The 24964-nt window shown below is 41.8% G+C and overlaps 1 protein-coding gene across 5 annotated transcripts in view; it reads left to right on the top strand.

The window, feature by feature from the left end:
* Positions 1 to 24964, top strand: part of CDC42BPB (CDC42 binding protein kinase beta) — a 161515-nt gene that overhangs the window by 60815 nt on the left and 75736 nt on the right. For all 5 annotated transcript variants that reach the window (XR_009760777.1, XM_061612226.1, XM_061612225.1 and 2 more), the window contains exons 5-7: positions 1376 to 1524; positions 16793 to 16886; positions 22547 to 22747. Coding sequence is in view for 4 of the 5 variants with exons in the window: in XM_061612226.1 (XP_061468210.1) it covers positions 1376 to 1524; positions 16793 to 16886; positions 22547 to 22747 (444 nt within the window). In the remaining variant the exon portion in view is untranslated. The remainder of the gene's footprint in view (positions 1 to 1375; positions 1525 to 16792; positions 16887 to 22546; positions 22748 to 24964) is intronic.

Below are 24964 nucleotides of genomic sequence, written 5' to 3'. Positions count from 1 at the left end.
TGAGTTAACTTCCTGTCAAGAACTGATGACACCAAACCTCTGACCTAGCAGATTGTCTCAAAGGCATCATTTCTTGAACCTAAGGACAACTATATAACCATAGCTCTTGGAATCTATTTTCATAGCAAAATATTCCCACTCAATTTTCACTGCTCTAAAAAAAATTAAATCCGGCAAGCTATTCAGTTAGCTAGAATGAGTTAATAAATAGGAGATACTGTATTCAGTAAGCGCAGTCAAGTCAGCCACTTACATTATGATTCAATTACTTGAACAATTTATTCAGCTGCATTTCATTCAGCTCACCTTTCTTCTGTAGCATTCAAGGTAGCATGTATATAGGGTTTCTAGCACTGACCAGATTTACAGCTGCTTACCTTGGCTTCAGCAGGGTTTCTGCTTCATGTGCCTTTAGACCATGACACTCACACATCCCCATATTTCACTGCAACTTGTATAGGAGAAATGTTGATTGAAACTTTGAAACTTTATTGAAACTTTATTTTTACCCCGCCCTTTTTCCAAACTGGAACTCAGGGCGGCTTACAAATAGAACTACATGTAGTTAAAAACATTAAAAAAACATACAATTAAAATACAGTTAAACTATGCACAACCTTAAAACCTTAAAAGGCACTTAAAAATCTAAAAACAATTTAAAATAATACAAATAATAATATAAAACAATAAAACAAGCCTTGTAAAGCCCAATCCTAAACACCTTCTATCCCAAAAGCCTGTCGGAATAAAAAAGTCTTTACTTGCCAACGGAAGGATGGCAAGGAGGGGGCCATTTGTGCCTCTCTAAGAAGGGAGTTCCAGAACCTAGTAGCAGCCACCAAGAAGGCCCTATCTCCCGTCCCCACCAATCGCACTTGCGAAGGTGTTGGGACTGAGAGAAGGGCCTCTCCTGAAGATCTCAGGGCCCGGGCAGGCTCGTATAGGGAGATATGGTCTGACAGATAGCCTGGACCTGGGCCGTATAGGGCTTTAAAGGTCAAAACCAGCACTTTGAATTGTGACCGGAAACAAACTGGCAGCCAGTGGAGCTGTTGTAACAAGGGAGTTGTATGGTCCCTATAACCAGCCCCTGTTAACACTCTGGCTGCAGCTCTTTGTACCAGGTTAAGTTTCCGAACAGTCTTCAAAGGCAGCCATCTTTCCGTCTTTACCATAACTGAATTACTTAATAGCTTTTTTAAAAAATGTGCATTTAAAGACATCAGGTCCATAAAATCCAACCTGTTTGACTCCACTTTTTGCAGTTGCACCTTTTCTTCTAAGGTCCTGCAGTTGCTGTATTTAAACGATTTAACTGTATTGTGCATCAATTCTTACTTGTACTGCTTTTCTGTTTTTGTTTTTGTTTTTTTAGTACTTGGTAATGGACTACTATGTGGGTGGTGATCTGTTGACATTACTTAGCAAGTTTGAAGACAAGCTTCCTGAAGATATGGCAAGGTTCTACATTGGTGAAATGGTGCTGGCTATACATTCCATTCATCAGCTACATTATGTGCACAGGTAAGGATTCTGTCTTATTGGTTGTAAGTAAATAAAATGAAGGCACATATTTTGAAAATAGTGAAAACAAGTGGGACCTGCAACAAAATGTGCAGTTTATCTCAACCCTTTGGGAAACCCTATCCATCCTGCTGACTTCTCTTAACAGGCCTTTCCTGGGCTCCTTAGCCTCAGCCTCACTGCATCTTTCCTGCAGCAGCTGAGCAGTGGAGAGATCTCAAGGGAAGGAAGGCCTAAAGTGCGGATGGATTTTTTGAAACTCAATGTCTAGCTTATCTGCACTGATTTTTTCTAATTCCCATCTTGCTCCTTGCTCTTGACGAGAAGTGAGGCGGTTCTGCTAAAAATAACAAACAATTCTCACATATTACATGCATTATTATATGTAAAATATATTCATATTGTATTGATATATAACTCCAGGTTTCCTAAAGTAACCAGCACACAAACAGATATATGAAATAATCCATATCACTCCATGAAAATGTTTTATGTATCAATACTTACAGAATTATGCTGGAGACATATAGTACTGCATGGGCCTTGAATATTTTATATGTATTGTATGCATAATATACATTTGTGTGTGTATAATTTTGCATATAATTAGACTGTAAGAAACAACAATGCACATGTGGCTCAGACATAAGCCACCTCTTCAGATGCAAACATGCAGATGATAATGATGGAGAACAGGATAGCAGCAACTGGTCCAGTCTCTGAAGCTGCCTTCAGTTCCTCAATCTAGCAGCTGGCACACCAACCAGGTTTCTTAAAAGGGCAATGTCTTGAATGCTTCTTCAAAGGGCCAGTGCTGGAGAGGGGAAAGTGGGAGGACCCATGGAATGGATGGATGAAAGAAGATTGGGATGTTATGCTGGATGTGGATGGGATTGGGATGTTATGGGATTGGGATGTTATGCTGGGTGGGTGAGAAAGATAATGGATAGATAATGACGAGGAGGAAGAGTTGGAAATCCAGTAAGGCTTATGGGCAGGTAGCACTGGGCTGTAAGTTTGCTTCCTCCCCTATATGAGCCTACACATGCATGTTCTTCAGCTACTTTTTGTTGTTGTTGTTTTACTTCATTTGGGGGTTTCTTTTAAAAGGATGTTTACTTTGGCATACCTTGGGTTTCCTGCCCCCCCCCCAAAAAAAACAACCCAGCATAATGAGTGTGGAGGAAACCCTTACAACCAGGGGCAGACAATCTTTCTAAAAGAAAATGGTTCTCATCTCCAAACATTGCAGTTATACAGAGTCTGCTGATACATTCCTCTTGTGTTTGAGTGGTACTGTTCTCAGGGCCGGATAAAAACTTGCTGTGGCCCTAAGCTATAACATGAGTGAGGCCCTTTCCTCTTCAACAAATAATAAACTTTTTAAATGCAAAATATGGGCTGTACAATTAAATGGAATTTGATAGTCATGTAATGTAGGTATTAAAAATGCAAGTTATATGTGTGCATATTCTAGTTGTCAAACACATAACACAAGTAAACAATATAATATGTTATAATATATAAATTAGCTATAATATAATTACACACGGTCTGTTTTCTGAAAAAATCCAAAAGGCTGCATGTGTATGATGTTCTATAGAATTGTTTACTGTTGTTGGCAAGCGATACCTACCAAAAATTATCTTCATTTTGTATGATGTATATGGTTTCCCGGTAGCAATGTTGTAAACTTTCTTTCTTTCTTTCTTTCTTTCTTTCTTTCTTTCTTTCTTTCTTTCTTTCTTTCTTTCTTTCTTTCTTTCTTTCTTTCTTTCTTTCTTTCTTTCTTTCTTTCTTTCTTTCTTTCTTTCTTTCTTTCTTTCTTTCTTTCTAATGCGAGGCCCCTCGTAATGTGAGGCCCTAAGCTGTAGCTTGTTTAGCTTGTACATAAATCTGGCCCTGACTGTTCTGGCTACATGAGTGCAGATGCTTTCATCTGAAAGTTGGAAATAGAATAGAATAATGTAGTGAAAGGTTACCTTAGGTAGCATGCACATAAAAACAGGAATTGCTGTGAGTTTTCCTCCTCCTGGGGGATGATCTTGGTTTCCTTCCTGTCATCACAAATATATATATACTTAGCAACTGTTCCAGACATACATAGCAGTGCTTCTACCACTGATTCTGTTGTCAGACTTGACTTTCCTTTCATGCTCTTTTGTTTTCAGCTTTTTAAAACATTGCTTGTATGTTTAAACAGTCAAAAGATAGTTTGTTAAATTACTTAAAAAAAATACACACCATCAAATTTTTAAATGGTGCACAACTTATCCAGAGGAGGGAGCTTTGTGATGTGATATAGATGCAAGCCAATCAGTGGTGTGCACAGCTGCTGTGATCCAGCAGAACTGGTGTTCTGATCCTGAAAACAATTCTAGAAATGCCTGTCTAGAGCATGGTATATTCATTTCCAGATTGCAACTCTGTATGCATTTTATGTACCTCTAAATAAATATTTCTACTCCTGATTAATAATAAGCAGCAAAGTAATTATATCAGCATTGTTTAGTTGTATGCTGCTTTCCAATGTACACCATGCTCAGAGCAGCACTCAACATCAAGAAGTGTATTGCTAGGGCCAGCATTTTGTTGAAGTATAACATTGTGTAGAAGTATAAACAGTGTGCACTTGCCACAAATACAGTGTGCGAGAGTATCATGCATAGTCACAACTGTCCACGCACTGGTAACCTCCAGGCTGGATTACTGTAATGCGCTCTATGTGGGCTGCCCTTGAGGTTGGTCCAGAAGCTGCAGCTGGTGCAAAATGCAGCGGCAAGACTGCTCACTGGGGCAGGGTATCGCCAACATGTCACCCTGCTGCTGAAAGAATTGCACTGGCTTCCTATTTGCTGCCGGGCCAAGTTCAAGGTTCTAGTTTTGGTGTACAAAGCCCTATACAGCTTGGGACGAGGATACCTGAAAGACTGTCTTACCCTTATATACCCAATCGATCACTGCGCTCTGCAGGTGAGGGCCTCCTGCAGATACCATCTTAACAGAAGGTTCGTTCTGCACAATATAGGAAATGGACCTTTAGTGTGGCAGCACCTACCCTGTGGAATTCTCTCCCTTTGAATATTAGGCAGGCATCATCTCTGCTATCTTTTCGGTGCCTTTTGAAGACCTTCCTCTTTCAACAAGCCTTTTAAGTTGAGACCTATCCCAGTTTGCGTCTGTGTTGGAATTGCTGGCAGAGGTAGTCTCGAGCATGTTGTTGAAGGAATCCCGGATGATAATTCTGGGTCACTTCAACATTCATTCCGAGACTACCATTGGACCCAGTCAGGATCTCATTACCTCCATGGCAACCATGGGATTATCTCAGATTATCATCTGTCCAACACACAGAACAGCGTATACCCTTGACTTGATCTTTGCTCCAAGTTGAGAGAGGAGCTGTCTGGAAATAAGGGGGTGATCTCTGTGACTCCCTTGTCATGGCCAGACCACTTCCTGGGGAAGTTTGGATTTACTGCAGCCCCTCTGCAAGGGTGGAGGACTGATTAAGATGGTCCGCCCTTGGAGACGATCCTGATGGATTCCTGAATGCTCTGGGGGACTTTCCAGTGGATAGAGCAGGTGATCCTGTTGTGGCTCTCATCTCCCTGTGGAATGACGAGAATGTGGAGGGCTATTGACACAGTCACTCCTGAGTGTCCTCTCTGGTCCCTGGTATTGGAGAGAGTTGCGTACAGTGAAACAGCTGGATGACTGCTAAAGTGCCAGTGGTATAGATCTCATTCCTAGACTGACTGAGCACTGGTTAGAATGCATAATTGTACCTATTCTGGCAATAAGGGCAGCAACGAAGTCCTACTTTGTGGACTCTATTGCATCTTCTTTTTTTTTACAATAATTTTTATTCAAATTTTCATAAAACATACAAAACAAAATCATAAAACATTCAAAGACAAAAAACAAAACAAAACAAGAATGATTAAACAAAAAAATAAAATGTTGACTTCCCATTTGTCGCAGATCAAATCAGTTATAGGTCTACAATATATAACAATCCTGTCTCTTAAATTATATTATAAAATCACTTTCCTCCAGTAGTTATCTTAATTAATCATCAAATCTCATAAACATTACTTTATTCTTTCCACAAAAAGTCAAAGAGAGGTTTCAATTCTTTAAGAAATATATCTATCAATGTTTCTCCTAATAAACATGTCGATTAATCCATCTCGTTAATAATAATAATAATCTTATTGTCACAACCATAGTCCAAATAAACATATCGATTAATCCATCTCATCAAAATCTGTTAGGTCCAATAATTTCAATAGCCATTATTCCATTATCCATATTAATTCCATCTTCCATCTTCAATAGTCCTGTTAAGTCCAGTAATTTCAGTGTCCAATCTTCCATTATCAGTATTACATAATAATCTTGCTGTCATAACCATAGTCATATAATAAGAGTCTGATGGGAATTTCCTCTATCCTAAATTTTTCTTGCCATCAATTCTGAATAAGTTGCTGAAATATTGTTGTAAAGTCATATCTCTGTTCTTTTTTACAAAATGCACTGGCTCATCTCTTGAGTTTTTCCATTGTCACATGGCTGCAGTTAATTCCATAGATTTTCTCTATATCAAGCTCCATCACGTCATTCCAGTCCAGAAGATTATCCAAGCCATTGATAACTTTATCTCTAATATCTTCATTAATTTCTTCAGAGATAACGTTAAATTCCAAACAGTAGATTTTATTTCTAATATCCATAAACTCCAGATCTTTTTCCAATTCCACATTTGTTCCAATCTCCAGGGCTTGTATCTTCCCTTTATTTTTTCTTTTCTCATCTCTGATCTCATTCTCCTCTCTCACAGGATCCCCTATTTCTTTAAGCTCCTGCGTCATTTTGCTCAGTTCAATTTTCAGCTCCTTACTGCCCTGTCGCAGGGTTTGTTTCGTTATCTCAATCTCATCCATTATTTTCTGAAACATAATTACTTCCAGATTCTCATCCACTTTCTTGATTGCCATTTTTAAAACCACGAAAACAAAACAAAACAAAAATAAAGAAGAACCACTTCTTATTTCAGCAACAATTGGGTTAATATTCCAGGCTTGATGACATCACAGTATAAACAGAGCAGCCTGCCTTATCTCTCTATGTTCAAGAATACAAAACAAATTTAGTTCCCAGCATCAAAACAGTTAGTGGCGTCGTGAAGGAGCAGATTCGTCAAAATAAAATAGACCAAAAAGAGAATAGTCCCAGACAATATAATGTTCCTCGAAATAGAAATCCCTCTTCTGTTTATATCTTTAGAATGCACTTCCAGGACAGCTTTTTGCAATAGAAACAGAGATAAGCTGTTAATTTCATGAATAACAGAGAAGAGTTATAGCTCACCCAGAAGTTCTTTAAAGCTGATTCATTTGACAAATCTCTTTTTGCTGCAACAATTTAAACCAAGTAAAAAAAATAATAGAAAGAAGGGTGCTTGCCTGTTAGTCCGTTTTCTCTTTGAAGAAAAGATAAACGTATCGCATTAATCAGATAGAGCTTGTTCGGAAGTCCGTCCGGCATTGCTGGCTGGACCTTTTCTCATAAATTAATGAAATCCAGTCCTCCCAACAAAAACAGGCTTTTGAGGTTGATCTCTACGTTTCTCCCTGCCCGGGAGAAATTTCATCAGTCAAAAAAAAAATTGTTCTGACTGATTTATATCTGAATAAGCTTCTTTTGAGGCGGGAGCCCGTCTCAAAAGCAGGCACAAGCGAAGTCACCCTTCCCGGAAGTCGACTCTATTGCATCTTCTGTGGAATTCTCTCCCTTTGAATATTAGGCAGGCATCATCTCTGCTATCTTTTCGGCGCCTTTTGAAAATGTTCCTCTTTCAACAAGCCTTTTAGGTTGAGACCTATCCTAGTCTGCATCTGTGTTAGAATTGCTTAATATGTTTTTTAATAATGTTTTTAACACTGTTTTGTTTTAAAGTATTTTAAGATCTGTTTTTATGACGTTTTAAAGTGTTCTTAGCGCTTTGTTTGCCGCCCTGGGCTCCTGCTGGAAGGAAGGGCAGGATACAAATTAAATAATAAATAAATAATAAATAAAACTGTAAAATGCACTTATAAGAAAAGAACTTTAGTCATGGGCCCATTCCCTGAACGTTAAATTGCATGTAGTATGAAAGAAGCTTAAATATGTGAACCACAAGGGATTGCTAGAGTGCTCTTGAACTTGGTTGGTATGTCACTGTTAATCCACTTTGACAGCTTACAATAGCAAATAATAGCATTAGGAACAGAATCAATGCAGAAATAAAAGAAATCCAACAGCGTGGCATCAGAAATATCACGTTGTCTCATCTTTGTTTTGTTGTTATGTGCCGTCAAGTCGATTACGAAAATGTCTTTCTTTGTTCCTCCGTGTGGTCACATCACTGCAGTCCCAGCCACCTGCCTTGACAGTCCATCGGCCAATACATTGTCCTTGCCTTTGATGAACTGGAAGTCCACTTGATAGTCTTGTAGGGCCCAGGACCACCTCTGCAGCATAGTATTATGGTTTTTCATAGTCTGTAACCATAACAAGGCCCGATGATCCGTTGTTACCGTGAATCTTCGTCCCCACACGTATGGGCGCAACTTATTCAGTCCCCACACGACCGCTAGGCACTCCTTTTGGACCGACGAATAGTTTTTCTCTCTCGGCGTCAGCTTGCGACTCAGATACGCCACTGGATGTCTGGTGCCTTCTCTCTCCTGCAGCAAGACGATTATGAATCAGTGACCTCCAAGAGCATCTGTCATGAACCACCCTGTTCAGATCTTGTAAGTTCAGGTCTGTGGCTTCCTTTATGGAATCAATCCATCTCTTGTTTGGTCTTCCTCTTTTTCTACTCCCTTCTGTTTTCCCCAGCATTATTGTCTTTTCTAGTGAATCATGTCTTCTCATGATGTGTCCAAAGTATGATAACCTCAGTTTCATCATTTTAGCTTCTAGTGATAGTTCTGGTTTAATTTGTTCTAACACCCAATTCTTTGTCTTTTTCGCAGTCCATGGTATGCGCAAAGCTCTCCTCCAACACCACATTTCAAATGAGTTGATTTTTCTCTTTTCCACTGTTTTCACTGTCCAACTTTCACATCCATACATAGAGACTGGGAATACCATGGTCTGAATGATCCTGACTTTAGTGTTCAGTGATACATCTTTGCATTTGAGGACCTCATCTAGCAATCTCTTAATGTGTGTCAATACATAATTAGTGAGCAAGAAACCTAGAACTACAGATCTGCAAATATTTTGTATTAATAGAAGCCTACACAGGCTCTGTGGTCAGCTTTTTGAATGTAATTTAATTCCCAAACCTCTTGTGTTATTATTTAAAACATAATTTGGGATTACTGCAAAATCAACTAAAGGGTTAAACTCATCTGAATTGCCTGTCCATCTATACAAAGAATATGCACTCCTGTGCATTATGGCGTCATAGCTTAAATCCAGCGATATTTACCTGTAAGTAAGCTCCATTGATTGCTTCCATGTTAGTATGCTTGATTACACTTTAAGAATATCAGGCCAATTAATAGGGATTAATTTCAATTACCTTTGTTTTTGGGGTGATTACACAGTTGTGTATTCTTTTGCACCATTTGTAGGGATATGGAATTTCTTCTTGGGAAGTGCCTCAACATGCATTGGTCTCTGTGTTACAGTGTGAAATGGCAGCCATCAAAACCCTAGTCTGCCATTCCATAGTTACCCCCATTTTGGATTAATTTTATAGGACAGATTTCAACATTGCTGTCTATATGAAGCAATTACAAAAAATCACTTTGACATGGGATGTGAAAGATGTGGAAAGAGCCCTGCTTGATCAGAAAAAAAGGCCTATCTATTCCAGCATCCTATTTTCCACAGTGGTCAACCAGATGCCTATGAGAATCCTGAATTCCAAATATATTGGAAGGATTTAAATTGCAGTTTAGGATACCATGGGGACCATTTCCCAGAAGCAGAATATGCCCTCTTCCAATAAAGTTTCCCAGCAAATGGCATTTGGAGGCACATTGCCTCTGATCCTGGTAGTATAATAGTCATCTTGACTAGTAGTCATTGGATAGCCTTATCCTCCATGAATTTGTCTAATCCTCTTTTAAAATCATTTTTGGCAGTTGTGTTGGCATCTATTTGTAATTTAGCATGCCAATAATTTTCTCTTTAAAGTAATGTTTATCTTGCTAAACATAACATGACTTTGAATGACCTTTCTAAATTACTGTTACTTCAGGAAATCACTTGAGGACTTTGTCTTGGGTTGATCTATCTAGAAAATTGGCATTTAAACCAACTTTTCTGAGTAAACAAGTGTAAAATGCCATTGGAAAATGCGTGATGTATTAGCGCAGCTGTCTAAGGTTATGGTTGCTTGATTGTTTTAAATTTTACTGAAAATAATCTTATACTGGTCCTTAATTTGTGTTTGCATGATAGTTGTGAAAGGCAATGTATGTATGTACAAGCAAAGCTTAAAAAGTATTCCTATTTTGATGTTCTCCAATAGTTAATCACCTTCCTTCCTGTTGGAAGGAAATGGAAGGCACAGGACGCGTTGTACACTTTTATTGTTGGATTGCTGTTAGAAATGCATGTTCCAGAAGTATCTTTGGTAAACAGAAGTGTTAGGCGAAACACATGATAAATGTACCCCTGAGTATAATATGAAAACTGAAGATTTGCATTGTGACACTATTTTTTCTCCACACTATAATTGTGCTGTGTCTTTAATCTGAAATAAAAGTGGTTTAATACAGGAAATTTATACTGTAATTTCTGCTCTGACCTTCCACTTCAGATTACTATGAACAACAGTAATAATGGTTACCTTATGTATAGTCATGAAATATGGACAAGGATACACATCTAAGACCAGGAAAGACAATTTTTTCAATGTTGAAGATGTATCAAAAACATATAATAATAGTTAGTCTACATATTTGCATATTTTGTTAAACATTCTTGACATATTTCCCTGAAATTGGCAAGTTGGGTATATTTCCAACCCAAGTTAGAACAGAAAATTAACAAAACTTGATACAGAATCTTTATTTATTTATTTATTTATTTATTTATTTATATACCGCCCGACTAGCAATAGCTCTCTGGGCGGTGAACATAAAATAGCATAAAAATACAATGAATAACAAAATAATACTAAAATACAATCAACAATCCAATACAATAAACATTTTTAAAAGTAAATCAGTGTAACTTAAAATGCTTCAGAGAATAGGAAGGTTTTGACCTGGCGCCGGAAGGAGAGCAGAGTCGGCGCCAGGCGTACTTCCTCGGGGAGACTGTTCTATAGTTCGGGGGCCACCACTGAGAAGGCCCTAGATCTTGTCATCACCCTCCGGGCCTCCCTGTGAGTTGGAACCCGGAGGAGGGCCTTCGTAACAGAACGTAGTGCACGGGCCGGTTCATATCGGAAGAGGCGTTCCGCAAGGTATTGTGGTCCCGCACCGTATAAGGCTTTATAGGTTAATACCAACACTTTGAATCTAGCCCGGAAACATATTGGCAACCAGTGCAAGCTGGCCAGAACAGGTGTTATATGCTCGGACCGCTTGGTTCTTGTCAGCAATCTGGCCGCCGCATTTTGCACTAGTTGTAGCTTCCGAACTGTCTTCAAAGGTAGCCCTACGTAAAGCGCATTACAGTAATCCAAACGTGAGGTTACCAGAGCACATTGCTGTGATTCAGCCAATCTAAGTGACAAACAGCACATTAGAATTGTAAACCAAAACCTGAAATTTTTTTCCCATGTGGTATCAACTCTAGGGAATAGCTTGAATGTGAAGGATTCATTCATTCACTAAATTTATATTCTACCTTTCCTCCAAGGATTTTAATGCAGTGAACATTTTATCCTCACGACAACCCTGTGAGGTAGGTTAGGCCAAGAGAGTGTGACTGGCCCAAGTTCATCCAGTGAGACGCTGGTTAACTTTATATTTTGCTTTTGAAAAGTTTACTATCTATTTTTTTAATATATATATATATTGTGCATCACGGTGTCAGGATTGTCACCCTGATTGATGACTTTTATCATGTGAGAGATGGGGGAGTGCTACCTTGTTGAGTCTCTTTGACTTCTTCGCAGCATTCAGAATAATTGACCAGAGAATAGTGTAGGAGGTTTCGCTCTGTCCCCAGTGCTGTTTAATATCTTCATGAAGCTGCTGGGGGGAGTCATCTGGAGATTTAGAGTGCAGTGTCACCAATATGCAGATCACACCCAGCTCTATCTCTCCATTCCATCTGAATCAGAAGAGGCTGTTGATGTGTTGGACCAGTGCCTGGAATCAGTGAAGCCCAACAAACTGAAGCTGGATCCCAGTGATGGAGATACTGTGGGTCATTGGTTCTCAAATTTAGGAATTAGGAAGACAGCCTATTCTGGACAGGGTAGCACTCCTCCTGGAGGAGCAGGTTTGTGCCTTGTGGATGCAACAAACTTGTGATTCCAAGTTGTTGCTGGAAGCCCAGTTGATTTCATTGGCAAAAAGCAGCTATACACCAGCCATCCCTGGATCAAGACAGCCTGGCTGGAGTTGCCCATGTGCTAATGTCCTGTATAGGTTACTGCAATGTGCTCTACATGGGGCTTTCCTTGAATCCTGTCTGGAAGCTGCAGATGGTGCAGAATGATGCTGCCCGTTTGTTATCAGGGGCAGTGGGGGGAACATATTACTACAATCTTTCAATCTCTTTGGCTGTCTGTGAACTACCGGGCCCAGTTCAAGTTTTTGGTGTTAGTATACAAATCTCTGACAGACCAGGGATCCAAGTACTTGAAGGAACACCTTCTCCAGTATTGCCCTGCCTGAATTATTAAGCTCAGCTGGGGGTACCTTGTTTGCTATCCCACTAGTAGCTTTTGCTAGTGGCGATAACATGTGACTTGGCATTCTTAATAGCAATCCCTAAGATTATGGCTCTCCCTCATGATTTCTGTTCAATTGTCCCCCACACTGGCTACTTTTGGAACCACTGTGAAAAACATTTTTGTTCCTCCAGGTCTTTGGAATGTAAGAAGTTTTCCACTGATGTTGTTGCTGTTTTTTCTGTTTTATTATGGTAATTTTGTATGTTTTATTGGTATTTTAATGGAAGTTTTTGGTGTTGTATTTTATGATTAAAATACCTGCAGCACGAGGGGACTGAGGAAGACCTGCCCTGGGAGTGAGTATCTGGCATCTGAGTGCCTGCTACTAGCTCCTTTGGGCTGCTGTCTGTCCAGACAGCTGAAGTCCCTGGTAAGGGCTGCAAGGACTGGGACCCCCTGCCTGGCCCTTGCTCCAGAGAGAGGCTGCAGTTAATCGCGCAGCACCTTGCAACAGCTGCTGGCTGGGCCACGAGGCATAAAAGCCCAGCTGCCCTTGGGGAGCCCCTTAGGGAGTCCCGACGGCGAGGGTGCTACCCCTTCTATTACTTTTTCTATTACTTTTTCTTGTTGTTGTTTAAATTTATTTTCTGTTAAACCAGTCTAGAGGAGATTGGTGGTGGGGAGGGCGTGTGGTGCATGTGTAGTTCCTGCACAGGGTGTGAGCCTGTGCAGTAAACTGAATGAGAGGAGAAAGTCGCCAGATGCCTTCAGAATGAGAGTCTGTAACTGGCAGAAGGCTGGCCCTCCCTGGGTGTGAGACAGGAGGGGGAGTAGATGGGCCCTGTGTGAAAACGTTTGAATGGGTATGACTGTTCCCAATCCTCGCAGAGGCCTACTGGGATAATTCGCTCTGGCAGGCTTTGTTGGTGGGCTCGTGTTGGGCCCATATTATGTGTTTAGGAGGAGTCTTAGTACGGAGGAACATGGGTGATGCCACCCCAATTTCAGTGATTACGGGCAGAGGGAAATATAGCCATGGGGAAGTGGTGAATTACCCAAGAAGGCAAGGCTATCTGCCCCTTGTTCCTTGCTGCCACTCCTCTCATGGATTGGTTCCTCGTTGCTCATCTGCTGTGCCCACTGGCCTGTGTGTGTTGTTTAACGCCAGATCGGTACATAAGACCACTCTCATCCATGACTTGATTGTGGATGAAGGTGCCGATTTGGTGTGTATTACCGAGACCTGGGTGGGTGAGCTTGGAGAGGTTGATATGACGCAGCTTTGCCCACCTGGATACTTGCTGCAGCACCAGCACAGGCTGCAGGGACGGGGAAAAGGAGTTGCTGTGGTCTACAGAACTCCCGTCTCTGTCACCAGGAAACCACTCTGTCTTGGAGCTGGCTGTGAGGGCCTGCACCTGGTATTGGGCCGAAGAGACAGTAAACTAGGGATGCTGCTGGTGTACCGTCCACCCTGCTGCCCGGCAGCTTCTCTGACCGAGCTGATGGAGGTCATCTCGGCTGTGGTGTTGGAGGAGCCCAGAACAATAGTGCTGGGTGATTTCAGTGTCCATGCTGAGGCTGCCTCCGGTGTTCTGGCTCGGGATTTCATGGCCTCCATGACAACCGTGGGGCTGTCTCAACTTGTTACTGGCCCAACACATAGGGCAGGGCACACCCTCGACTTGGTTTTTGCTCCAGATGGAGGAAGGGGTGGTCTGGAGATAGCGGGGTTGGATGTCACCCCATTGTCATGGTCAGATCACTTCCTGGTGCAGTTTAGACTTATGGCTCCGATCCTTCCCTGCAGGGGTGGTGGACAGATTAAGATGGTCCGCCCCCGGAGCCTAATGGAATCCACTGGATTCCTGAATGCCCTGGAGGAGTTCCCAGTAGATAGAGCAGGTGACCCTGTTGAAGCCCTTGTCACGCTGTGGAACAGCAAGGCGCATCGGGCTCTCAGCACGGTTGCCCCCGAGTGCCCTCTCTGGCATTGTGGAGCCCAGGTTGCACCTTGGTACACCAGTGAGCTGAGGGCAATGAAACAGGCTGGATGATGGCTAGAGCGCAAGTGGCGAAAGACGTGCTGTGAGGCTGATCGGGCACGAGTAAAACATCATAACCATGCCTACTGTATGGCTGTGAGGGCGATGAAGAAGGCCCACTTCTCTGCCTCCATCGCATCCTCAAGTAGCCGTCCGGTGGAGCATTTCCGTATTGTCAGGGGTCTGTTGACATCAACTCCAGGAAATGGAGACTTAGACCCTTCGGAGGCCCACTGTGAATTGTTTGCAAGGCACTTTGAGGCTAAAGTTGCTCACCTCCATAGCAGTTTTGATGCCCTCTCCACATCTACTGTAGTCCCCAATGAGGTGTCCAGTGCAATGTCTGCTGCAACTTCTTGGGAACGGTTTCAGTTGATGCGGCCTGATGATGTGGACAAGGTGCTTGCGATAATGCTGCCAGCAGCGTGTCCTCTCAACCCTTGCCCTTCTTGGCTTATTAAAGCTTGCTGAGGGGGTCTGACTGAGTGGATCCAGGGGGTGGTCAACCCATCATTGCGAGAGGGAGTGGTTCCAGCCACCTTGAAAGAGGTGGTGATTCGACCACTCCTGAAAAAGGCCACCCTGGACCAATTGGTTTGTGACAACTACCAACCGGTTGCAAATACCCTCTTCTTAGTACTCTTGGATGAAACAGATTATCTTGACCCATTCCATTCTGGGTTCAGGCCTGGTTATGGGACTGAATCGGCCTTGGTCGCCCTGATGGATGACCTTTATCGGGAGAAGGACAGGGGTAGTGCAACCCTGTTGTTCTTACTTGATCTCTCAGTGGCTTTTGATACCATTGACCATGGTATCCTTCTGGGCCGACTTGGTGAGATGGGTATTGGAGGCACTGTTTTACAGTGGTTCTAATCCTATCTCCAGGGTCGTTCTCAGAGAATAGCATTGGGTGACTGTCTTTCGGCCCCCTGGCAGCTGTGCTGTGGGGTGCCACAGGGTACCATCTTGTCCCCCATGCTGTTTAACATCTATATGAAGCCCTTGGGAGCGGTCATCAGGAGCTTTGGGGCAAGGTGTCAGCAGTATGCTGATGATACCCAGCTCTATTTCTTGGTAACATCTGAATCAGGAAAGGCCGCGCAAGCCCTGGACTGCTGCCTGGACTCAGTGGTGGGCTGGATGAGGGCCAATAAACTGAATCTGAATCCGAATCCTAGCAAGACGGAGGCACTGTGGGTTGGTGGTTCCCAAGTTCGAATAATTGGTCAGTTGCCTGCTTTGGATGAGGTCATACTCCCTCTGAAAGCTCCTGGATCCATCTTTGTCGCTAGAGGCCCAGGTGACCTCAGTGGCTAGGAGTGCCTTTTACCAGTTTCGACTGGTGAGGTAGCTGTGGCCGTTTCTGGATTGGGATAGCCTGACCACTGTTGTCCATGCACTGGTAACCTCTAGGCTGGATTACTGTAATGCGCTCTATGTGGGGCTGCCCTTGAGGTTGGTCCGGAAGCTGCAGCTGGTGCAAAATGCAGCTGCATGACTGCTCACTGGGGCAGAGTATTCTAGTTTTGGTGTACAAAGCCCTATACAGCTTGGGACCAGGATACCCTTATATACACAGTCGATCACTGTGCTCTGCAGGTGAGGGCCTCCTGCAGATACCATCCTATCAGGAGGTTCATTCTAAACAATATAGGAAACAGACTTTTAGTGTGGCAGCACTTACCCTGTGGAATTCCCTCCCTTTGAATATTAGGCAGGCGCCATCTCTGCTATCTTTTCAGCGCCTTTTGAAGACTTTCTTCTTTCAACAAGCCTTTTAAATTGAGACGTATCCCAGTCTGCATGTGTGTCAGAATTGTTTAATATGTTTTTAATAATGTTTTTAATAATGTTTTAAACCCTTTTAAAATGTTTTAATGCTGTTTTGTTTTAATGTATTTTAAGATCTGTTTTTATGATGTTTTAAAGTGTTTTAGTGCTTTGTTTGCCGCCCTGGGCTCCTGCTGGGAGGAAGGGCGGGATACATATTAAATAAATAAATAAGTAAATAATAAATAAATTATACATTTGTTAGCTGCTCTGGACTCCCTTTGGAAGGAAGGGCAGAGTATAAATCTGTAGAAGCAGTAATAAATGCATGGGGAACAAACTACTTAACCAGTTTAATGTCAGAGTGGTGATGCTTCTCCCATAATCTTTTGTACTTTATCAGTGTTGAAAATTTAATTTGCTGTTTTGCTGGCATGTTATTCTTTTGACTATCTGAATGCTCCAATTTGCCCTTATACCTATTCTGGGTTTGTTTTTGAGTAGCAAATGTGAAGAAACGGCTAAGTAAAGCCAATGGTTTGACCTAATGTGTGTACTGTGAAAATAATATAATTTCTTTTCAAATCAGAGATATAAAACCTGATAATGTTTTGTTGGATGTGAACGGCCATATACGCCTGGCAGATTTTGGATCGTGTTTGAAGATGAGCGAAGACGGCACTGTACGTATCAATAAAGTGGTAGATTTGTTCTTTAAAATGGAGCTTTTTATATTATTGTGGCACAGTTGCTTTGTGTTAACCTGTATATTTGTGGAAGATACAGTATGTACTGTTGGCCTATAGAAGCAGCTTGTGTTACTTTATGAACAGAGCATCATATAACCTTCTCATGCCTTTCCTCTTCATATGCAAACAATTCACAGGCCAATTAAATCAACTTGCCTTTGTATACAAGGAATGTAAGATATCTTATTGTAGTTGTGTTAGTCTTTTACAAGTTAAAACCCATAAGAAATTACTGTGTGTGTGTGTTTGGAAGAAGGAATTGGCTTCACCAAACAGCAGGCTGTTGTAGCATCCGCTAAAGCTGAAGTTTTACTTGTCCATCAGCATAGCATAGAATGCTGTGGGTTGCTTCAACTGCTCGTTTGAATTAAATTATTCTAGAGCTCTAGTAGTTATTTACCCTTAAGGAAGAACTTTGGGTCTTTTAGGAATGTAGGAAACAATTTTGAATTGAATCCATGTAGCACAGTTATTGTCTACCCTGACTCTCTAGGGGTGTTTCCCAGCCTTACTTGATGTCATGGATTGCACTTAGAATTTTGCATGCAAAGTATATGCTGTCTAAGTAAGTTATCACTGTTCTAGGAAGTGGGAGAAGGTATTTACCCTATGTTTCTATTTTCTCACGCCCCTATAAATTTTGCAATTTCCTTGAAGCCCAGAACCATGTCTCTGTAACCCTGGTTTGTGTCATAATAGCGTATCCACTATTTTCTGGCAAGTTTCAAAATAAGTCATAGAGCTCACTAGGGATAACAGAATGGGGCAGCTGAAAATGGGTGTTTGTATCATTTCATGAGCAAGGAAGCCTATACCATGAAATAGGGAGGAAGGGTGAGATGATATTATACAGCCGCAAGAGTGGCTGTATACTATAGCTAGCATGGATTTTTCACATTCTGCAATGTTAAATTGAAAATACCTCCCCATGTCATTCTGATGCTTCCCATAAACTCATTTCAAAACAAAACCTTACAAAACTTGTAGTTCAACTCAGAAATGCTTGCTTAATAACCCTCTACATTTTCATGGTGATACACAAAACAGTCAGAGAGAATCGAGAGTTCGAAGTGTAAAAAGAGAGAGAGATAAACCAGACCCCTGTTGGACTTTTTTCTGTCAGAGTTCTCATAATTTGTTGAAATTCATTAAAAATCAGCCATGGTCAGAGTACCTGTAATCCTGTTACTGACCTTGCCTCATACTCTGACTTTCATCTTCTGCAGTTTAAAAATTTTAAAAAAACCTGGCTGATTTTTAATTAATTTAAGAATTTTAGCATTGGAGACAATGATAAGCACGGGCATGCTCACTAAGAACCAACTGTGAGTATTCTAAAAGCCAGACTCACAGCTGCTTGACTTGGCTAATCGGGGCCACACCCACACCAGACCTTTATTTCCTTTAGACAGTCATGGCTTCCCCCAAAGAATTTGGAAAGTGTGGTTTGTGAAGAGTTCTGAGAGGAGACTCCTATTCCCCTGACAGAGCTCCAGTGGCCAGAGTGGTTTAACAGTCAGCCACTCTGATTGAAGCTCTGTGAGGGGAGCAGGGCGTCTCCTAGCAACTCTCAGCACTCTTCACTAACTACACTTCCCAGGATTCTTTGGGGGAAGCCATGCCTGCCTAAAGTGAAATAAAGGTCTGGTGTGGATGTGGCCTGGGACAGCTTTGGTTTAAATTTGGCTACATGTGCCTGCTGTAGAATCAAAAGGTGGGGGAAACACTGAAAAACAATAATAATGTTCACAGTGTTTTCCCTTTGGAAAGGAAAGGGGCTGCCCAGTGCCCACCCACCAGGTCTCTCCCCCTCCCCCCTCCTGTCATACTCCTCCCCTCCCTGTTCCTCCCCCAGGTCAGTTTCATCCACCCTAAGCATGATTGCACAAGAGTAAATCCCACTGAATTCAAAAAGCATGCAACTGATCAAACCTTATAACATGTGCATCTGAGCATATGGTGAGTGGTGGCAACACCATGCAGTCAGCCCAAATAACAGAAACAAGACATGTGTTGTGCTGATCTTGTTTTAGCAGGAAGGAAGCAACTATATTAAAACAGTTGATATCGTTCAGATAGTCACTTTATATGTGTTTGATTTGCTTTATTTATTTATTTAATTCAATTTTTATACCGCCCATAGCAAAGCTCTCTGGGCGGTGTACATCAAGTAAACACTTTACATTCAATTTAAAACCACCTGGTCATCAAATCAACAATTTAAACATACAACAAAAACTAAGATTAACATAATTAAACCCATTAAATACAAGTCAAAAAGTAATTAAAAAAAGATGAACATATAACTATCTTTACAACATTAAATACAAAATACTAAAATATTAAAATACTAAAAATACTAAAAATACTAAAACGCCTGGGTAAAGAGGAAGGTTTTCACCTAGCACCGAAATATAGTAATGTAGGCGCCAGGCGTACCTCGTCAGGAAGAGTGTTCCATAGTTTGGGGGCCGCTACCGAGAAGGCTCTCTTTCTTGTAATCGCCTTCCGGGCGTCTTTCTGAGTAGGCACCCTGAGGAGGGCCTTTGATGTTGAGCGCAGTGTATGGGTAGGTTCATATCGGGAGAGACGTTCCATCAGGTATTGCGGGCCCGTGCCGTGTAAGGCTTTATAGGTTAAAACCAGCACCTTGAATCGAGCCCGGAAACATATAGGCAGCCAGTGCAAGCAGACCAGAATCGGTGTCACATGTTCCGACCGCTTGGTCCCAGTTATTAATCTGGCTGCTGCATTCTGCACAAGCTGCAGTTTCCGAACTGTCTTCAAGGGCAGCCCCACGTATAGTGCATTGCAGTAGTCCAATTTTGAGGTTACCAGAGCATGAACAACTGAAGCAAGATGTTCCCTGTCCAGATACGGGCGTAGCTGGGCCACCAGCCTAAGTTGGTAAAAAGCACTCCGTGCCACCGAGGCCACCTGCGCCTCAAGTGACAAGGACGGGTCCAAAAGGACTCCCAAGCTGCGCACCTGCTCCTTCAGGGGGAGTGTAACCTCATCCAGAACAGGTCGAACATCCATCTGGTCAGGGGATCCATTTACTAACAGCATCTGGTCAGGGGATCCATTTACTAACAGCATCTCAGTCTTGTCTGGATTGAGCTTCAATTTGTTCGCTCTCATCCAGTCCATTATCGCGGCCAAGCATCGGTTTAGCACCTTGACGGCCTCACCTGAAGAAGATGAAAAGGAGAAGTAGAGCTGCGTATCATCAGCGTACTGATGAGAACGCACTCCAAAACTCCTGATGACAGCACCCAGTGGCTTCATATAGATGTTAAAGAGCATGGGGGACAGAACTGATCCCTGCGGAACTCCATATTGGAGCGCCCAGGGTATCGAGTAGTGCTCCCCAAGCACTACTTTCTGGAGACGACCTGCCAGATAGGAGCAGAACCACTGCCAAGCAGTACCTCCAACTCCCAAATCCGCAAGCCTCCCCAGAAGGATGCCATGGTCGATGGTATCAAAAGCCGCTGAGAGATCAAGGAGAATCAACAGGGTTACACTCCCCCTGTCTTTCTCCCGACAAAGGTCATCATACAGGGCGACCAAGGCCGTCTCCGTGCCAAAACCGGGTCTGAAACCCGATTGAAATGGATCCAGATAATCGGTCTCATCCAAGAGTGCCTGGAGCTGGGATGCAACCACCCTTTCCAGAACCTTGCCCAGGAATGGCACATTTGCTACCGGCCTATAGTTATTCAAATTATCTGGGTCCAGGGAAGATTTCTTCGAAAGTGGTCTCACCACCACCGCCTTAAGGCAGTTCGGGACCACTCCCTCACATAGTGAGGCATTAATCACTTCCCTGGCCCAGCCGGCAGTGCCATCCCTGCTAGCTTTTATTAGCCAAGAGGGGCAAGGATCTAACACAAAAGTGGTTGCACGCACCTGTCCAAGCACCTTGTCAACGTCCTCAATCTGCACCAATTGAAACTCATCCAATAAAATATGACCAGACTGTGCTCCGGAGACCTCATTTGATTCCACTGCTATAACATTGGAGTCTAAGTCCTGACGGATGCAAGAGATTTTATTCTGGAAGTGGTTGGCAAATTCGTCACAGCGAGCTTTGTGTTAGCTTTGCAATTTTAGAGACGTTTCCTATAGTAAATCATTTTCTTTTTGCTTCTGTTTCTGTGAATATGTGAAGTGCAGCCGCACTAAAAAAATCTCCAAAAACAATTGTGGAATAATGGTACTGACTTTTCTGCAGAATAGTTTCCAATGGACATGAGGTCTCAATTTGCACAAGATGAAACAGTGGGAGGTGAAATATATTCTAGCAAAATTCTAGGTGTGCTCTGTGTTTTTAATTGACCATGCCCACCTTTCTGTAAGTGGAGTGGTTTAAGCATAGCAGGCTGAAAACATGCACCTTGGGCAGGCCAATTTTATTTTTTCCAACAGCTAGATTCATTGCTTAAGTAGCAACATATTGTAATCAGTCTGATTTTATATCAAACTGCAGTTTCAGATTCAACTGTTAATGCACCCAAAATAGAAGTAGAACATAACCTCCAATATAAAACACAAAAGGCTGTCTTCACCATCACATGACAGTGACCAATAAAAAGGCTTTGAAATTAATAAAAATACATTTGACACAGATTTCTAGGATAAATAATGAGAGAAATATATTTTTTTAGGTTAGATGCTCTGTAGAAACAGTAACACAGGAAAGAAGCAAAGTAAGAAGAACAACAAAATACAAAAATGTAATTCTCCGTCTTTGGAGATGGTAGGTATTGCCACCATTCACCATATGCTCAAAGGCACATGTTACCAAATTCTTCCAAGCTACACAGGAAGTGGATTGGACTGTGAAAGACCAACCCAAATTGTGTTTGCATTTTGACAACTTTGTAGGGCAGTACAATATCTCAAGAGAGGAGGTCAGGTCTCCTGCTCCCCGGTGCATTTACTCTAGCTGCCCAATTTCCCTGCCTTTAAAGTTCGATAGAAATATATGTTTGCTCTAGATACGTTCTTAAACCGCAAGGTTTTTTGCCTATTAGTGAATAGATTTAATAATAAATTTTAAAAATAATGTTACTGCAAGTTTTGCATATTGGTTAGAGGTCTGAAAACAATCCACAGATTTTCCTGGGGGGGGACCTGATACCCCAAACTGATAAAACTAGAAATTGTAAAATTTCTATTTCAATGAGATTTGTGTTAAGATCTTCACTCAAAATGACATTGTAAGAACTTCAGAAACGTTGGTTTGGATCCTGAAAACTGCAAACCAAAGAAATTTCCCAGAAGGGGGATTTCCTATCCCTTCCTCCCCACTGCAGCCCTCTGTGCACTCATGCAAAGTACCTTTGCCCAAGCCATGATCCCACAATGCTCAGGAGAGTTCCTGATCCATCGTAGAAGTTTTCCAGAGGTACATGGGCCTGCTGGGTGGAGGAGAGGATTTCTCATGGTTCTCAGGATTCAATCCATTACATTTTGTGCAATGTACATATGAGAAAGCATAGCCTGATAGTTAGTATCTCAATAATAGTTAATGTAGTGTGTGAGGAGGAATTAACCTTAAGACTTAAGTATTTTGTTTTACTTTGAAGGTGCAATCTTCAGTTGCAGTGGGCACACCAGATTATATTTCCCCTGAGATACTGCAAGCCATGGAGGATGGCATGGGGAAATACGGACCAGAATGCGACTGGTGGTCTCTGGGTGTCTGCATGTACGAAATGTTGTATGGTGAAACACCTTTTTATGCAGAGTCATTGGTGGAAACCTATGGGAAGATTATGAATCATGAAGTAAGAGCTATTAAATTCTGCGTTTACTAAAATGCTTATTCCTCTTAGTTTGAAATTTAATCTTTAAAATATGAAACATGGTTTTGGGAAGGTTTTGGGTGGTGCATTTCCCAGTGGGATGTTAAATCTTGCAAGTCACCAACAATTCAGTGAGTAATGTTCAGTATTGATCCATGTAGTCTTGTCAGGGCTTTGCAGTAGTATACTGGAAATATTTTTTAATTGCAGAAGTCCGTTTATTCAAGCTGTTGCATCCATCCTTACAGAACATGGAGGTATGAAATGATCAGATGTCACCAGTGGAGATGAGGGAATTCTTCTGTTCTGTAGATCCTTTTTTTCTTGATTTAAATGCACAATTACTTTAATAGACACTTTAAAGAGCTGTTATAGTAAACTAGAGTTGCATTTTTTACATTAATCTCAGTTATCTCTACAGTTCTGTGATTTTTGCTTTGTGGCTCTTGGATTTTACCATTAGCCACTCAGCATAGCAGTTTAGAGACTATGAATTGGGAAGTCCCTGGTTTGAATCTTGCTCACTGTGTGGCTTTGGGCAAGCCGCTCTCAGCCTCAGGCCCCGCATGTTCCATATAGGAAATATACTGAATTGCCTTTACAGAGTTGCTGCAGGGATTACAGGTATATAGTGCATGTGCAGCTTTTTCAGCACTTGAAAGGATTAAGTATTGTGGTGATTATTATTCTCAAGAAAAACCACACCAGAGGTGATAGTTTTTAAAGTATTTGATCATGGCTGGTGAAATGACAAGAAGCCAGATGACCAGAGGCAGGTTCCATTACATCAGGCTGTCAAAAAAGTCTTAAGTGGATTTTTGTGTTTTGTAGTTCTTAATGGGAACAGCAAGGGTTTGTGCTTCCCTTTCTTGGAATATTGCATATTTATTATTTTATTTATTTAATTACATTTTTAAACCGCCCTATAGCAACAAGCTCTCAGGGCGGTGTACAAAAGATAAAAACAGGTTAAAACACAAACATGAAAACAATACAGTATAAAAAATATATAAACAAAATTAAGACAAAGACAAATTAAAGTAGAATTTAAAATGCCTGGGCAAAGAGGTAGGTCTTTACCTGGTGCCAAAAAGATAACAAAGAAGGCGCCAGGCGTATCTCGTCAGGGAGGGCGTTCCATAACTTGGGGGCCACCACCGAGAAGGACCTAGCTCTAGTTATTACTCTCCGGGCCTCCATATACGTTGGAACCCGGAGAAGGGCCTTCGACGTCAGGCGCAGTGAACGGGCTGGTACATAGCGGGAGAGGCGTTCCACCAGGTATTGCGGTCCAATGCCGTTAAGGGCTTTATAGGTAAGAACCAACACTTTGAATCTGGCCCGGAAACATATTGGTAGCCAGTGCAGCTGGGCCAGGACAGGAGTTATATGATCATATTTTTTAGTCCCAGTAAGAACTCTGTCCGCAGCATTCTGCACTAGCTGAAGTTTCCGAACCGTCTTCAGAGGTAACCCTACGTAGAGTGCATTACATATCTGATTGGGCTGAGGGAGGGGACAGCTTGGCTGCACCATTTTCACTTTCTCTTTTTCTATTCAGGTACTCAATATCATGCTTAGTTTCTTTCCCGCTCTTCACTCAGCAATATTGGAAATAGTTTAATCTTATTTTAATGTAGACTTTGTATGTTTTTAATTATTTGTATTTTTTATCTGGAAGCCGCCATGAGTTCCAGCTTTGGAAAAATGGTGGGGTATAAATAAAGATAACAATAATAACAACAACAACAATAATAATATTCTTCTGGAACTCAGTAGCAGTTACTCAAAAATATTTGCAACCCCAGCCTCTAGCTCCTGCCCGAGAATATTTTCCAAATACCTCCTAGTCAACCCTACCACTTCATTCCAATTGCTGGTCGATTTTTAAGAAAGAAGATTTGCTTTATAAATTACTTGTGCAGAAAGCCAGGAGTGGATATTTTTGTAGATTGGAAGAACTATGTGTTTAGCTATGACCTTGAAAACAGATTCCTAGGCTGAGCTGACAGACACCTCTTTCCTTAATTCTAAGTGTTTGTTGCCTGTGACAAGAAAGCCACGTGGGAGAGAGGGAAAGTTGCAGAAAAAAGTTTCAGAAAGGTGGAAGGGGCAGTGCCTTCTTTCTAAAAATAGAGGTGTTGGGGCATATCTGTATGGTAAGAATGCAGCCACCTTGTTAGCCCTGTTCCTGATTTT

Source organism: Rhineura floridana, chromosome 2, assembly GCF_030035675.1.
Source record: "Rhineura floridana isolate rRhiFlo1 chromosome 2, rRhiFlo1.hap2, whole genome shotgun sequence".
Classification (NCBI taxonomy): Eukaryota; Metazoa; Chordata; class Lepidosauria; order Squamata; family Rhineuridae; genus Rhineura; species Rhineura floridana.
Note: the sequence above shows the minus strand (reverse complement) of the source record. Positions and strands in the feature narration are given on the sequence as shown.